Genomic DNA, 15,374 nt, shown 5'->3' with positions numbered 1-15,374 from the left:
AGTCAGGATTGGAGCACTGGTCAGTCTCCTTTTTAGTTCAATGAAACTCTTCTCACAATCCTCTATCCACTCAAATTTTCTATTCTTTCTAGTAAGTGTTATCAATGGAGAGGCAATCCTTGAGAAGTTCTCAACAAATTTCCTATAATAGTCTGCTAATCCAAGGAAACATCTGATTTCTCTGACATTCCTGGGTCTATTCCAGTTACTCACAGCTTCACTACAACAAAAATATTAAAAGACAACGGTTAAAAACTGTTGTCGTAGGCCCTTTAAAACCGTTCTAATTGGTAGTGTTGTTAAAAGTAGGGGCTACGACAACGATTTTAAACCATTGTCTTTGAATGAAAAGACAATAGTTTTGCAATGGTTTTAAACCGTTGTCTTTGAATGAAAAGACAACGGTTTAAAATCATTGTTAGTTAGAGCATTTTATTACCAGTTATAATCATTTTTGGGGCTATGACAACGGTTTTTAACCGTTGTCTTTGAGGGTGATAGACAACAATAACAGTTTTAAATCGTTGTCTTTTAAATTATTATCTTTTAATACCAATATATTAGATTTCAATTTAAATATATAATAAAGAATCATAATCAAGAAAGAATATTCCCCACATCAATATCATTCAAAATGTTAGTTATACAAGAATTATAATCACAAAAGAAGAAACATATCTCATGTTCAAAAAAAAATATCCCAATAGTATGAAAAGACAACGGTTACTTCCTCGAGTTGACTTGGTCTTGTGCTTGTTGTAAACCTTGCGCTGAAGGACTCAGTCATATAGCTGGTCAGACTCCTATTTGCAGTTCTTCTATCATTGTTACTTCCTCGAGCTGATTTGGTCCTGTGCTTGTTGTAATAATTTTTCCTTGCTTTGGGAAGTTGATGGTGATTCTTCTTCACAGTGTGTAATAGTAAGGTGCATGGTGGATCATAGACATCAGGAGCCCATTTCACATGTAACTTGAAGTTCAATGGTAAACCATGTTGTGCGCGACTTCCCTTCATGGCAGAAATAAGCTTTGGAAGCATCTGGAGTAGCAGTCCAATAAATACATTAAGGAGAAGTATGAAATTTGCAAACATGAACGTGTATCACATATGGCCAATCCCACTAAAGAAATTATAATCCAATGAAAGTAGAATCAATTCTTGCGAGTTACAACTAACATGGTCCTATTTTCTATAAATAGGAGCAAATCATTTTTGTAGACATGAATCTGCTGCATTTATGCAGAGAATGCAAATATGTCTTTTTTGGAGTAATACTAATTAAGGAAGTTCAATCTGTATGAAAAATTATAATGAGCTTATTTTCATACTAAAATTTTACAGCAAGTGCATGTATATACCTTATACAGCAAGTGCGTGTACCTTTGAGGATGATACTATTCCATGTAGTCTTGATTGTCAGTTGTCACACTATTTTGCAATGTTAGTGCTTGACAACACTAGTAAAAAGGATCAACATGCGTATAAGAATTTCTGCTTCAAATAAAAGTGCAATTCATACGGGAACATAGACCAACATGTTCCATATAAGTCTATTTTAATTGTTATGTTCAACTAATGCATTTAATTAATTATGAAAAAATAGATAAAGAAATATAGAATGTTGAGTGAATATTACTTGTAATTGTCAAATCCTGAACAACATTTGATGTTACTTGGAACGTTGGTAGCACGCTAGGAAACTTTGTCAATAGAACCTGCAAAATATAAACATATATTAGAAGATAAAAATATCCAAAACAAGGTCATTATCCCCTCAACTAGTTAGGTTTTTTATTCTACTATGAAGCATTACAATACAAACATGTCTGAAGTTTAAACAATGTAAACTAACCCTCATTTAAGTAATTGTGTTTGATAAAAAAGAGAAAGGATAATAAATCATGCAATTAAATTTGAATATAAAGAACAAACTTTACATTAAGCTAACAAAATTTTTATATTGATTCTAGCAATCTCTTGTCTAAATGAAATATTAATACATTGCATGTGATAGTAAGGGTACATCAAGGCAGCTATACATAGACTAAGAAATGAAGATTGAGAAAATTACTTACAACTACGATAGAAAGGCTAGAATCTTCCCCAGGATGAGAATGTGTTACGTCAGCACCAAAAATTATAGTAGGTCGGTCGCTAACAAGAGGAATGCACCTTGTCAATGCATCTACAAGAACTGTGTCCCTTCCTCCAACCTATGAATCAAGCCTTAGTAACACAAAGAAGAACAAGAAAAATAGATCCACCTTCCACGTACTCAACTTTCCATTGATCTAGAGGCCAACATTGGCAAGGGACTATTTACTCATCCTGAAAACATGCTTTGTCAAGCAACATTGTGAAACTAAACCAAGGCCAGTGTCACATATCTGCTTTTGATCACTTGTAATAACTATGACATATAATAATAAAGCGAACAAGGAAAGGAAAAAAAATTAAAGCTAAAAGGTTCAACCAATTGATATTTGTCAACAAGCAAAAATATCAGGTTGTGTCGAACAAGATCAAGTGCAAGAAAGACATCATAACATAAAGAGAACCATCATTATCATGCAATATTACAATGAGAAAATCAAGCTCCTTTCCCTGAGGTTGGAGTATAATCATTGCATCATAAAAAATCATGAGTTTGGGATGAGAAATTGGTTGTTTTTAGAGTTGCACAACAGAGAAAGTAACATGGAGACAATCTGAGACTTAAAAACCTATTTAGAAGGTTAGAGGAAATGAGCAATCTGTACTTTCACTCTTAGTCAAAATTAGACAGCTGTAAGAAAAATCTCCAATGAACAAATATCAAAGTCTAATCCTCACAAGCATCCAATTGAACTGCAGCATGGTTGAAAAATTTTATAATTGACATGGAAAGAGAATATGCATCTATAGCTTGTGACCACCATGCCAAGAGAATGAAATATTTTTTCAAAAGTCAACAAACCACCAATATCGATACCAAATTATGGTCACAATTATAACATATCTCAAACTATCTGAATCTAAAGCAGGAAATATGGGTTAATCAGTTCCATGATTACATACATACATACATACAAGTAGATCCCATATGAAGAGGAATTTAGATAAGAAAAAGTTACCTCCTACACTATGCATTCCCCCACCAGTAATAATGGAGAAAATTCTAGCTGCACAGATGTATCTCCACTAAGTAAACATGAACTCGACGTTAACCTGTAGATTTCATTTCCAGATTAAATACTCTTGAAATATTATCAGACTATAAGATTGTGCTACAGAATATGATTTCTCAATAACTGGTAAAAACCATGGTGCATTAGTTATTTCTAAGGCAATAATAAACTTAATAAAGAATCATGAGTTCGGGATAAGACTATATTAAATGAAAATCTGTTGAAATTTTTTGAAACATTCTACTTTTGGATAAAATACTTCAAATTCTTCAACCATAGCAAATACTCACGACTGTCTTTATTTATCATGTACTTATGTAGGAAATTGGTTGTCAAAGGGGAAATTCCTCTTATCTCTAGATACTTGTGAAAGGATTTCTGCAGATTCTCATCCAGATCACTGCACAAAAAAAATGTTGTATTGTTGTTCCTTAGCATAATCATACAAAATAACAAAATGAAGGAAAAGAATACAAACCTGAAATCAGGTCCTTCATAGTCAAGCCATGATAGTTTCTCTTCATAGGCTAGGCATGGAAACTATGACCTCGACACTCTCTCTCCATGATAGTTTCTCTTTAGAGTAACAGTGTTCATTCCCTTCTCATCTTGGATCTCAAAAGGAAAGCCACCTGGTATCTCCTCCACCTGCTAAACCCATGCGATATCAAGAACAACATGAATTAATTGGCCAGAAAAGTATTTTTGTTTTCTAGCAAAAACAAAAATTATTCGATAACGATAATGATCACCAAAGAATCATTACTAAACTCATCACCAAAGAATCGTCGATAACGATCATTGTAGCAAAAAAAACCCCATTTGGTATCAGCCAAGTGCCCTGAAGTAGCTGCCTACCCATAAATTATTCCATTTAACCGAAAATATCTCATGAGAAAAGTGATCGGACAATAACAAAGGAGGAATCGATACACCAGAAAGGAGTTTCCTTCTCTATGGGAGATGTCGTGCTAGGGATGATTGGAGGATGCGACAGTCTTCCAAGGTCGTCGAGGTCGCCGTTGGTACGATCCATGGCTACAGATCAGAGGTACGCGATGAGGTTTAGGATGCCTCGACAGAGATCGTCAACATTGAAAACCTCTAAGCCTTCTTCTATCCTTCCATTCTACTCCAATCCCACAGCCGCGCGCTCACCATCACCATAGAAAACGAGAGAGCAAGTGAGTAGTTTTAGGGATCGAGAAGGTAAAGTGGCGGAATGCGGCGGCAAAAAATTTCAGAGAGAGGGAAAGACAAAACGCAGTGGCAAAAAATTGCGAAGGGGAAAAAGCAGCGAAAGAAAAAAGAATAATGATATTCAACAACACTTAATAGACAACGATTTTCAAAAATCGTTGTCGTAATCCCAAAAAAAACGCACATAGACAATAGTTTTAAAAAATTATTGTCGTAGCCTTTAAAAACCTTTGTTGTAGCCCTAAAAAGTATAAATAGACAACGGGTTTTAAAAATCATTGTCGAAGGTCAAAAAAAATGCTAAAAGACAACGGTTTTTGTTAAAACCGTTGTTAAAAGGGAAAAAACAATGATTTGGTATAAAACTGTTGTCGTTTGAGTATTGTTGAATGAGGATTTTCTTGTAGTGCTTCCATTTTTGTCGGGTCTACCATGACCCCATCCTTGGAAATAATGTGACCTAGGAAGGACACTTGATCGAGCCAAAACTCACACTTGGAGAACTTCGTGTACAACTGTCTCTGCTAAAGAATCTGTAATACTGTCTTCAGATGTTCAGCATGTTTTTCTTGACTTTTGGAGTATATAAGAATATCTTCTATAAAGATGATCACAAACTTATCCAAATACGCTTTGAACATTCTGTTCATTAGATCCATAAACGTGGTCAGAGCGTTCGTCACTCCAAAAGGCATGACTACAAACTCGTAGTGTCCATACCTCGTTCGGAATGCTGTCTTCGGTATATCATCTGCCCTCACTTTCACTTGATGATATCCGGACCGCAAGTCTATCTTGGAAAAGACTGTGGTTCCCTTTAACTGATCAAATAGATCATCAATCCTCAGCAAGGGATACTTGTTCTTGATTGTTACTTTCTTGAGCGTTCGGTAGTCCACACACATTCACATGGACCCGTCCTTATTTACGAATAACACCGGAGCTCCCCATGGTGAGTGACTAGGGCGAATGAAGCCCTTATCGAGTAGCTCCTGTAACTGTCCCTGAAGTTCTTTCAATTCTGCTAGAGCCATGCGGTAGGGTGCTTTTGAGATTGGATGGGTACCAAGAATGAGTTCAATTTCAAATTCAATTTCCCTATCCGGAGCTAAGCCTGGAAATTCGTCCGGAAATACTTCTGGGTAGTCACATACAACTCTAACTTCCTCTAGCTTTTGGGCTCTCTCTTGCTGGGTGTTAACCACATGAGCTAGAAACCAAGCACATCCATCGGCTAACATCTTCTAAGCTTTCAGGGCTGATAAAAATTTATGGGTTCTCTTCTTTGAATCTTCGATGAACTCAAACTTAGACTCTTCCTCAGGTTGGAATAGAACCCTTCTCTTATAGCACTCGATGGAAGCACCATACTTGATCAGGAAGTCCATCCCAAAAATAACATCATAATCAGACATGTTCAGCAAGATCAGATCGCTGTATAGTTCTCTGTTTGAAATTTTGACTGGCACAACTCACAGTCAGTGCATAGATGTCATTATCTCTCCCAAGGGTAGTGTCGTCAAGAATTGTCCATTTAGGGCTTTCGGGGGTATACTTATTCTTTCAGCAAACACTATGAAGCCAAACGAATAGGTTGCTCCAGTATCAAATAGCACAGTTGCATATTGATTAAAAATATTTATCTGACCTGTGACAATGGTGGAGTCATTTGATACTTCCTCTTTGGTAAGGGAGAAAATTCGAGCATTTGTAGAACTTGGTGGAGCTTCCAGTCTGCCTTGACTAATATGAGGACCCTCCAACGCTTGCATCTGGTGTAGTTGTGCCTGCTTGCCTCCATATTGCACAGGTTATGCAGGAGGAAGGTTGATCTTGGTCGAGCAATTCTTGGCCATATGCCCCTCTTGACCACAGGTATAACAACCACTCGTGCCCTTGCGACAGATTCCAGGATGCATCTTTCCGCAGGTGGAACATGTGGTATACTTAGGTTGCTTGTTTACGGATCCTCCCTTCTTATTACTCCACTGCTTCCTCTTGGAGCTCCCTTTCCAGGTTGACCCATGACTCTGGGGTTTCTGAGTGTCAGAACTCCCTTGACCTTTGTTCTCTATCAGTACTGGCTTCTGTTGCTTGATACTGTTCATATAATGCTCCGTGATCAGGGCACCACTAATCAGCTCTTCTGCAGTCTACGGTCTATTAATTCTGCTAGCTACATTTAGAGCTATCTCTGGCCTCAGCATTTTGAGCATTAGTCTTACCCTTTCCTATTCTGTGCTAACCAGTTTAGGGCATAGGCGAGCCAGCCTATTGAATTTCTTCACAGCTTCGTCCACTGATAAATTTCCTTGTCGGAATTCTGTGAACTCATCGTAATGTTTGTTCGTGACTCGCATATGAAAGAATTCTTCGAAGAACTCCGTCTCGAAATCACACCAGATCATTTGATCTACTTTTTATTTTGCCTTGACCCGTTCCCACCACGTTCTTGCATCACCAGTGAAATAGAAAGAGGAACACTTAATCTTTTGTACCTTCGGTCAGTCCAGTAGCTCCATTATACTCTCCAGGGTTTTGAACTAGGCCTGAGCATCCCATTGTTCATTGGTGCTAGAGAAATTCTTCAGTTTCAGTTTCTGCCACTAGATGAGGTATGCTTCTTGCCTCACTACCTTTGCTGGGGCTACAGGTGTAACGGAGGGTACTTCAGCTATAGTAGGTGCCACCATAATGACTTCCGGTGGAACCACAGAGGGAGCTTGCTGGTTAGCAATCAGGGCGCCAATAACCTACTGCTGTTCCGCCACTTGTCTTTGCAGTTGAGCTACTACTTCTAAAAGGTTGGGCTGTGGTATAGACTCATTTGTCTCTGGTTGAGGTTCGTTAACTCTCGGCTGTCTAGCCGGCCGTCCTCTGGCCATCTACTTATTCATAACCCAACCAATGAGACATATGTCAGCCCATCATCATTCTTACTTGTTGCCCTTAATACTTTCATGTATAAGTATGCTTAATCCTATAAATATTTAATACTAATCATAATAGAAATAAAATACATAAAAGTTGTGAGAAGGTACTGTCTTACTTGGGAGATGCAGGATCAATGCTTGATGTGTGTGTGGCGGAAGGGTGGAACTTGCTCTGATACCAAACTGTAACAACTGCCTTAATCTGAAACCCTAACTTAGAGCACGGACGTTACTTTTTTTTATACCTTCTAAGGACATTGTTATTTGCACTTCACTCGATTCAGAAATCTAGTTTGAACTTGTTTTGACTGTTAAGCCATGATTTGGAGCGAAGCAGAGCTGAGAGGAACTCTATAGTTGTTGAGGGGTCTGGGTCATGTGACCCTAACTAGTCCCGTGGCCCTACCCATGAAGGGGCATGCTATGGTCGTGTGGTGATGACCAGCCGTGTGGCCTTACCAGACCCAAATTTGGACACGGACGTGTGTGCCACACGGCCGTGTAAGGCCTTCCCTGCTGGAGTAGGGCACGGTCGTGTGGCTTCCACACGGCCGTGTCACCAGGGCAGTGAGGAAGAGGGGCACGACCATGTAGCTCACACGGCCGTGTCACCTCGGTTGTGATGAAGGGGTGCACGGCCGTGTGAGACCACACGGTCGTGTCATCTTACCCGAGAAGAAGAGGTGCACGACCGTGTGCTTCACACGACCACGTCACCTTGACCGAGACCAAGAGGAATGCACGACCATCTGAAGCCACACGACCGTGTCACTCCGATCGACAGGAAGAGATGCACGACCGTGTGAAACCACACGGGCATAGCACCCTGGCCGTGAGGGAGCAGGTGATGGTCGTGTGAATTCACACGACCATGTCACCTTGGCTGAGAGGGAGCAGGTGATGGTCGTGTGAACCCACACGGGCGTGTCATGGACGGTGTAGGGGGTCACACACAACACTACAAAGGAGGTTGGTCCTCCCCTTTGTACTCCCTCTTGGCTTACCGTTCTCTCCCATTTCTTTAGGAAGAGTCTTTGACATGCTAATTACTAACAAACTATCAATTTCATCATACACAATTCTTAATAAAATTTTTATACTAAGCGGGATAAGAAAATAGGTCCATCAGTACCAAAATCTAATATATTCCATGCACTAGCAAGTTCCAAGAACACTTCCCACTGTTCCGTCACACACACCAGCAAACATTGCTCCTGCTGCCCCTCCTTACTTGAGTTTTCCTTTACCTTTATCTGTAGTATAAGAAAAAGTAATCTATAAGCAAATGCTTAGTAAGTACCATTTACTCACAAAACAATGCATTCAAAGAGTACATGTTTTTCAAACTGCTTGTGGAAACCCAAAACATGCACTTAATAATCATTTATGGTAAAATGCATAAATCGGAAATATGTATATGACATGCATTTTAAAATCAGTTTATTATGTAAAATATGCACTTAAAACCATGCAATGAAAAATATAAAATTTGCTATGCTATAGAGATCAAACCCTGCACTCTCTAACTCTATTTCTCAACTTAATAATATTTTCACTTTAACAAATCAATGAGCTTTGAAAACTTTATCTTACATACAAGTGAAAATAATAATCACTTGCTTTGGGCCCCGAATTGTACCACTTTGCCTGCATCCTCAATAAAGTTCGAGGTAGCTAATCCTGAACTTATTAAGGTACTACTAAGTGATCTAGGGGCCTAGGGGCAATTTAGGAGCCCACCCATTGACCTTGTGTCCAGTACACGCCATCTTAAAGTAAAATACTTTCTTTTTTTAATACTTCTTTCTTATACTTGCACTAACTTGTCATTTCAACAAACACCTTGTGTGCACTTAATCTCTCACACTTATAGGGAAGCACCTTGGGGGCACTTGATTATGCTTCTTAGTCCCAAAACTTAATGGGAAGCAAATCAAATACTCTAAATGTGCTCTTAATCCTAAAACTTTAGAGGGCATCTTACAATCATAACATCTATCTCCTTTAAAATACATAAAACATATCATGGCATGATTCTTCTTTTAACTTGCATAGATAGATACTACAACATGCATCAACGAAGCAACTTATACCGCAGGTGAGAAGTACTTACATCCTTTCGCTAAATATTACTATTATAAGATGTAGGGAAGACAATCTTCTCTTGCCCTCCCTAATTTCCAAGACACCTTCCTGCACGTTCTACTTACTTGGGAGAGACCCTCCCCTTAGATTCTTCCCTCGAAAAACTTAAAGACTTGCAACCCTAGGTTTCTTGGCCGAAACTTGAAAGGACGATGGAGAGATTTCGGCTTGAGAGGAGAAGAGGAAGATGAAAAGCTAGGTTTTCATCTCTTCTTTTCCCTTTTATACTAGGTGGAAGTTGAAGCATCTTTTCACAAAAAAATCTACTTATAATCAATTGTTTCCTATTCCCAATGTGATGTTTTACCACCACCCTAATGGCAACTTCAACTAATCTTAAATAAAAGGTCTTGGGTTCAATTCTAGCCCATGGCTATTTGTAAATCTTTTTTTTTATTTCTTTTATTATCTCCTATTTATTTTTACTCTTTTGACATAGAGGAAATTTATGGTATTACAGTCAAAATGTTGTCAGACATAAGGGTATGGTTGTCCAAACAGTTTGATATGAAGGAGTTGGGAGAATGTGGATATATTCTTAGGATCAAAGTAATAAGGGATCGTAAGAAAAGAATATTGTGCCTATCCCAAGCTTCATACATCGATACTATTCTAGCTCGTTTTAGCATGCAAAACTCCAAGAAAGGTTTTCTACCTTTTCAGCATGGAGCACCTTTATCTAAAGAGATGTGTCCTAAAACATCAATGGAGATAGAGGACATGAAGGCAGTTCCTTATGCTTCGGTTGTAGGAAGCCTAATGTATGCAATGCTATGTACGAGACCGGATATCCATTTTGTCGTGGGTATAGTTAGCAGATATCAAAGTAATCCAGGACAGGGACATTGGACTGCCATAAAGCATATATTAAAGTACATGAGAAGGACTAGAGATTATATGCTGGTTTACTAGGCAGATGATTTACTCCCTGTGGGTTACACAGATTCTGACTTCCAATTAGATAGGAGCAACAGTAAGTCAACCTCAGGGTATGTATTTACTTTGGGAGTAGAGTCATAACAAGGAGGAGTGTTAAGCAGAAATACATTCAGACTCCACCATGGAAGCTGAGTATGTGACAGCCTCTGAGGCAGCCAAAAGAGCTGTATGGCTCAGAATTTTTTTGATGGACTTAGATGTGATTCCTAGTTTTCCCAAAATTATCACAATTTATTGTAATAATAGTGGTGCAGTAGCAAACTCGAAGGAACCATGAGCCTATAAGGCTAGTAAACACATTGAGCACAAGTACCACCTGATACGAGACATCGTAAAGCAAGGAGAAGTTGTTGTCGCCAAGATTGCATCAGAAGATAACCTAGCAGATCCTTTCACTAAGGCCCTTTCGGCAAGAGCTTTTGATAGGCATGTAGAAGAGATAGGAATAAGATGTGTGGCAGCATATAAGGCAGCATAGCCTTTTAGTATAAGTGGGAGATTGTTAGAATGTATACTAAAAGCCTAGCTTTTTGTATGAACATTTATTGAATGAACATTTATTTTGTAATAAGAAATACATTGGTCAAATGTCTGTATTTAGTTAAATACAATTGTACATTTAATTTATATTATAGACAACATGGTGTGTGGTGTCACTCAGAAGATCATGTTATTAGTTCCTTATAAATTATAAATAGTAGCTCACAACCTAGATGCATTGGGACAAACCATTGGAATGATTGTAGTGTAATTTGGTACTAGTTTATCTTGACTATAAAATTACACTAGTACACTATGTGTGTATTGAGCAAGACCATTTGAGATTGTTCCTTTTATACTTACTACATAAAAGAACATAACCTCTGTTATTATAGAAGTGTGTACTCTTAATTCAGATAAAATAACAAGCACATATACTTAGTATTTATTTCTTTAATTTATCAATGGATGAGATTTATTTGTTAAATCAATAGGCCCGATAAGTTGAGAAATAATATTATTTATATGGTATGTTATTGATTATAAAAGGAAACTGTGTCCTAGTTATCTAGGTTGATGATGTCCCCTTGAGGAGCTCATAAGGATTGTCATGTAAACCCTGCAGGTGGACTTAGTCCGACATGACAATGAAGTTGAGTGGTACTACTCTTGGAGCTAGATATTAATTAAGTGAGTTGTCAGTAACTCGTTTAATTAATGGACATTCGATATCTTAAACACAGGGAGATTAATGCATTCATGATAAGAAGGAGCCCATAATGTAATATGGGATTGGTGCGGTAGTTCAATAATAACTCTTTAGTGGTATGAGTTATTATTGATGAACTTGAGTTGGATTGTTCGAGTCGAATACAAGCAGCTCAAGCTCATCGGGAGACCAAAACGAATTCCTTCTCTCGGTCCCTGTTGTAGCCTCTATAAAGCCTTGTATCCACAAAGTCCACTTCTTACCCAAGTAATGGGTCGGACATATCCTTGCTTTATGAAAGGGGGTCGGCCAAGCATTGGCTTGAAGCACAAATAGTGGTCGGCCAAGCCTTGCTTGGTGCCCAAGCAAGGGGCCGACCATAACATGATAGAAAAGGAGATTTTATTTAAAATTAAATTTTGGTAAAATCTTTCCTTTTTTGTAGCCATCCACATAGTTTTAAAAGAGAGTTTTAAATTTTAAAATATTTCCTTTTATAGCTATCTACAAAGGATAAAAAGAGAGATTTTAATTTTATTAAAATCTTTCCTTTTTTGTAGTTATCTATAATGTTTAAAAGAGTGATTTTAGTTTTGATAAAACATTCCTTTTTTGTAACCATGATTTAAAAGAGAAGCTTTAATTTTAATCTTTTCTTTTTTATAGCCATCTGCAATGTTAAAAAGAAAGAGATTAATTTTAAAACATTCCTTTTGTAGCCAACACAATAGGAAATTTAAAAGAGAGAGATTTTAATTATTATTAAAAAATTTTTTTTTACCATGACCAAGGATTATAAAAGAGAGATAGAGGGTGTCTTACAAGTGAAAGAAAAATCTCTCAAAAGCTCCTCTCTTTTCATTGGTGGTCGGCACCCCTCTCTCTATTCTTTCCTTGCTTGTTCTCCTAGGGTCGACCACTATTTTTAGCTATTCTTCTTCTCATCTTGCTTGGTGGCCGAAACCTTGCTTGGAGGGGAAGAACATAAGGGTCGGTGGTTGCTTGGAGAAGAAGGAGAAGAGAAGGAAGTTTCCTATTTTGGCATTCTTTGGGTGGTCGAAACTTGTAGGCAAAGAAGAAGGTTTGGGTGGATTTCATCTTGGTAGATCGTCACCCACATGACGTCCAAGAGGAGGAGAGGAATACAGTAAAAGTTCAAGAGGTCTTTGTTTACAAAGAAAGGTATAACTAGTTCTTAATTCCACAGCGAAACTAGTTTTTCTTTGTATGGATCCTGAAATACCAACACAAGAGGCTAGCGATTTCGTGTTTCATTTTTTGTGTTTTGATTTAGTGTTTTGATCGTGTGCTTCTATTGAGTTCTCTGTAATTAAACCTAGAGTTACTGTAAGAAGTTTAAATATCCAATTTCTTTAAAAGGCTTTGTCTAGGAAGTGGTGGATGATCCCATACCCAAGAAGGCCAAGTGTCTCGCCATGTTTAACCTATAAGTCAATCCTTGAAATAGATATTTAATCAACTTCTATAACATGGGATGAACTTGGATTAATAATGTTAAGTATTGTTTGTAATCTAAGTTTTAACTACTGAAGAACACATGAGTTGAACTTGAAGTAAAAATGTAAAGTTCTGTTTCCAATTCAAGTTTAACTCATGAGGAACACATAGGTTGTTTGGAAAATTCTGTGCTTGTACAAATTTTTATACAGGGGTAGCAGAACGAAATTCCGAGTAGTAACCAACAATTATATCGGGATTAAAAGTACACACATCCATAATAACAGAGGTTATATTCTTTTATACAGTCATTATAAAAGAAACAACCTCAAATGGTCATGCTCAATACACACATAGTGTACAAGTGTAATTTTATAGTCAAGATAAACTCGTACCAAATTACACTATAACCATTCCAATGGTTTTTCCCAATCCATCTTAGTTGTGAGCTACTATTTATAATTTAAAAAGAACTGATAACATGATCTTCTGTGTGACACCACACACCATGTTATCTACAATATAAATTAAATGAACAACTGTATTTTACTAAATGCAGACATTTGACCAATGTGATTTTCATTTCAAAATAAATGTTTATACAAAAAGCTAGGCTTTTAGTATACATCCTAACAATCTCCCACTTATACTAAAAGACTATACTGTCATATATGCTGTCATACATCTGATTCCCATCCCCTCAACATGCCCATCAAAAGCTCTCGCTTGAAGGGCCTAAGTGAAAGGATCCAGGTTATCTGCAGATGCAATCTTGGCGATAACAACTTCTCCTCATTTTACGATGTCTCGTATTAGGTGGTACTTGCGCTCAATGAGTTTACTTGCCTTTTGGGCTCGTGGTTCCTTCGAGTTTCCTACTGCACCACTATTATCATAATAAATTATGATAATTTTGGGTAAACCAGAAATCACATATAAATCCATCAAGAACTTTCTGAGCCATACAACTTCTTTGGCTGCCTCAGAGGCTGCCACATACTCAGCTTTCATAGTAGAGTCTTAAATGCATTTCTGCTTAACATTCCTCCATGCTATGGCTCCACCTCCCAAAGTAAACACATACCTCGAGGTAGACTTACTATTGTCCCTATCTGATTGGAAGTCAGAATCCGTGTAACCCACAGGGAACAAATCATCTGTCTGGTAAACCAGCATATAATCTCTAGTCCTTCTTAGGTACTTTAATATATGCTTTACGGTAGTCCAATGTCCCTGTCCTGAATTACTTTGATATCTGCTAACCATGCCATATGGAAAAATTGATATCCGGTATCCTACATAGCATTGCATACATTAGGCTTCCTACAGCCGAAGCATAAGGAACTACCTTCATGTCCTCTATTTCCTTTGATGTTTTAGGACACATCTCTTTAGATAAAGGTACTCCATGCCGAAAATGTAGAAAACCTTTCTTAGAGTTTTGCATTCTAAAAAGAGCTAGGATAATATCAATGTATGAAGCTTGGGATAAGCATAACATTCTTTTCTTGTGATCCCTTATTACTTTGATCCCAAGAATATGTCCACATTCTCCCAAATCCTTCATATCAAACTGCTTGTACAACCATATTCTTACGTCTAACAACACTTTGACATTGTTGCCAATGAGCAAAATGTCATCTACGTATAGTACAAGAAATACCACCACGTTTTCGTCACTCATCTTGTATACACAAGACTCATCCGGACACTGAATAAATCCATAAGATTAAACCGGATGTTCCAAGATCTTGAAGCTTGCTTCAGTCCATAGATAGACCAATGCTGCATCTTTATCTTGGAGTGCTTCATCATATTTCTAGGGATCAGGTTTATGTTCACCAGGCATCAAGTCTGAAGACTCTCCCAAAAACATGAATCTATCAGGTTGCCAAACAACCCTTCCACGACGACGTGGCACTGCTTGTAATTATGCATCATTTGTGACACGTGTTGGAGTTTCTTGTGGTATCTCATCTTGTACCGTTGGTGCTAAACTAGATGTGTCTTCTCTTATTTCTTCAAGAATAATTTTACTCATGGGCTTGTGGTTCATTACATAGTCCTCCTCTAAAAATCAGGCATTGGTGCTTAAAATGACCTTCTGATCTTTAGGACTATAAAATAAACCACCTTTCGTTCCTTTAGGATAACTCACAAACAAGCAAACTTCTGTGCGTGATTTCAACTTATTAGTGTCTCTCTTCAGCACATGTGCTGGACTACCCCAGATCCGAATATGCTTCAGACTAGGCTTACACTCATTCCATAATTCTATGGGAGTAGAGGGTACTGACCAAGTTCAGAATGTACACTCCCTTTCCAAAGCATATCCCCAAAAT

General features: G+C 37.8%; 1 protein-coding gene across 1 annotated transcript; it reads right to left on the bottom strand.

Moving 5' to 3' along the window:
• Positions 1 to 3,408: 3,408 nt before the first annotated feature.
• Positions 3,409 to 4,204, bottom strand: LOC122029176. The gene is made up of 5 exons (XM_042588118.1): positions 4,085 to 4,204; positions 3,921 to 4,022; positions 3,724 to 3,816; positions 3,647 to 3,684; positions 3,409 to 3,568 (listed from the first exon to the last, which is right to left on the bottom strand). The coding sequence occupies exons 1-5, from the start codon at positions 4,202 to 4,204 to the stop codon at positions 3,409 to 3,411; spliced, it is 513 nt and encodes a 170-aa protein (XP_042444052.1).
• Positions 4,205 to 15,374: the final 11,170 nt, after the last annotated feature.

The sequence above is a fragment of the Zingiber officinale genome, chromosome 10B, assembly GCF_018446385.1.
Source record: "Zingiber officinale cultivar Zhangliang chromosome 10B, Zo_v1.1, whole genome shotgun sequence".
Classification (NCBI taxonomy): domain Eukaryota; kingdom Viridiplantae; phylum Streptophyta; class Magnoliopsida; order Zingiberales; family Zingiberaceae; genus Zingiber; species Zingiber officinale.
Note: the sequence above shows the minus strand (reverse complement) of the source record. Positions and strands in the feature narration are given on the sequence as shown.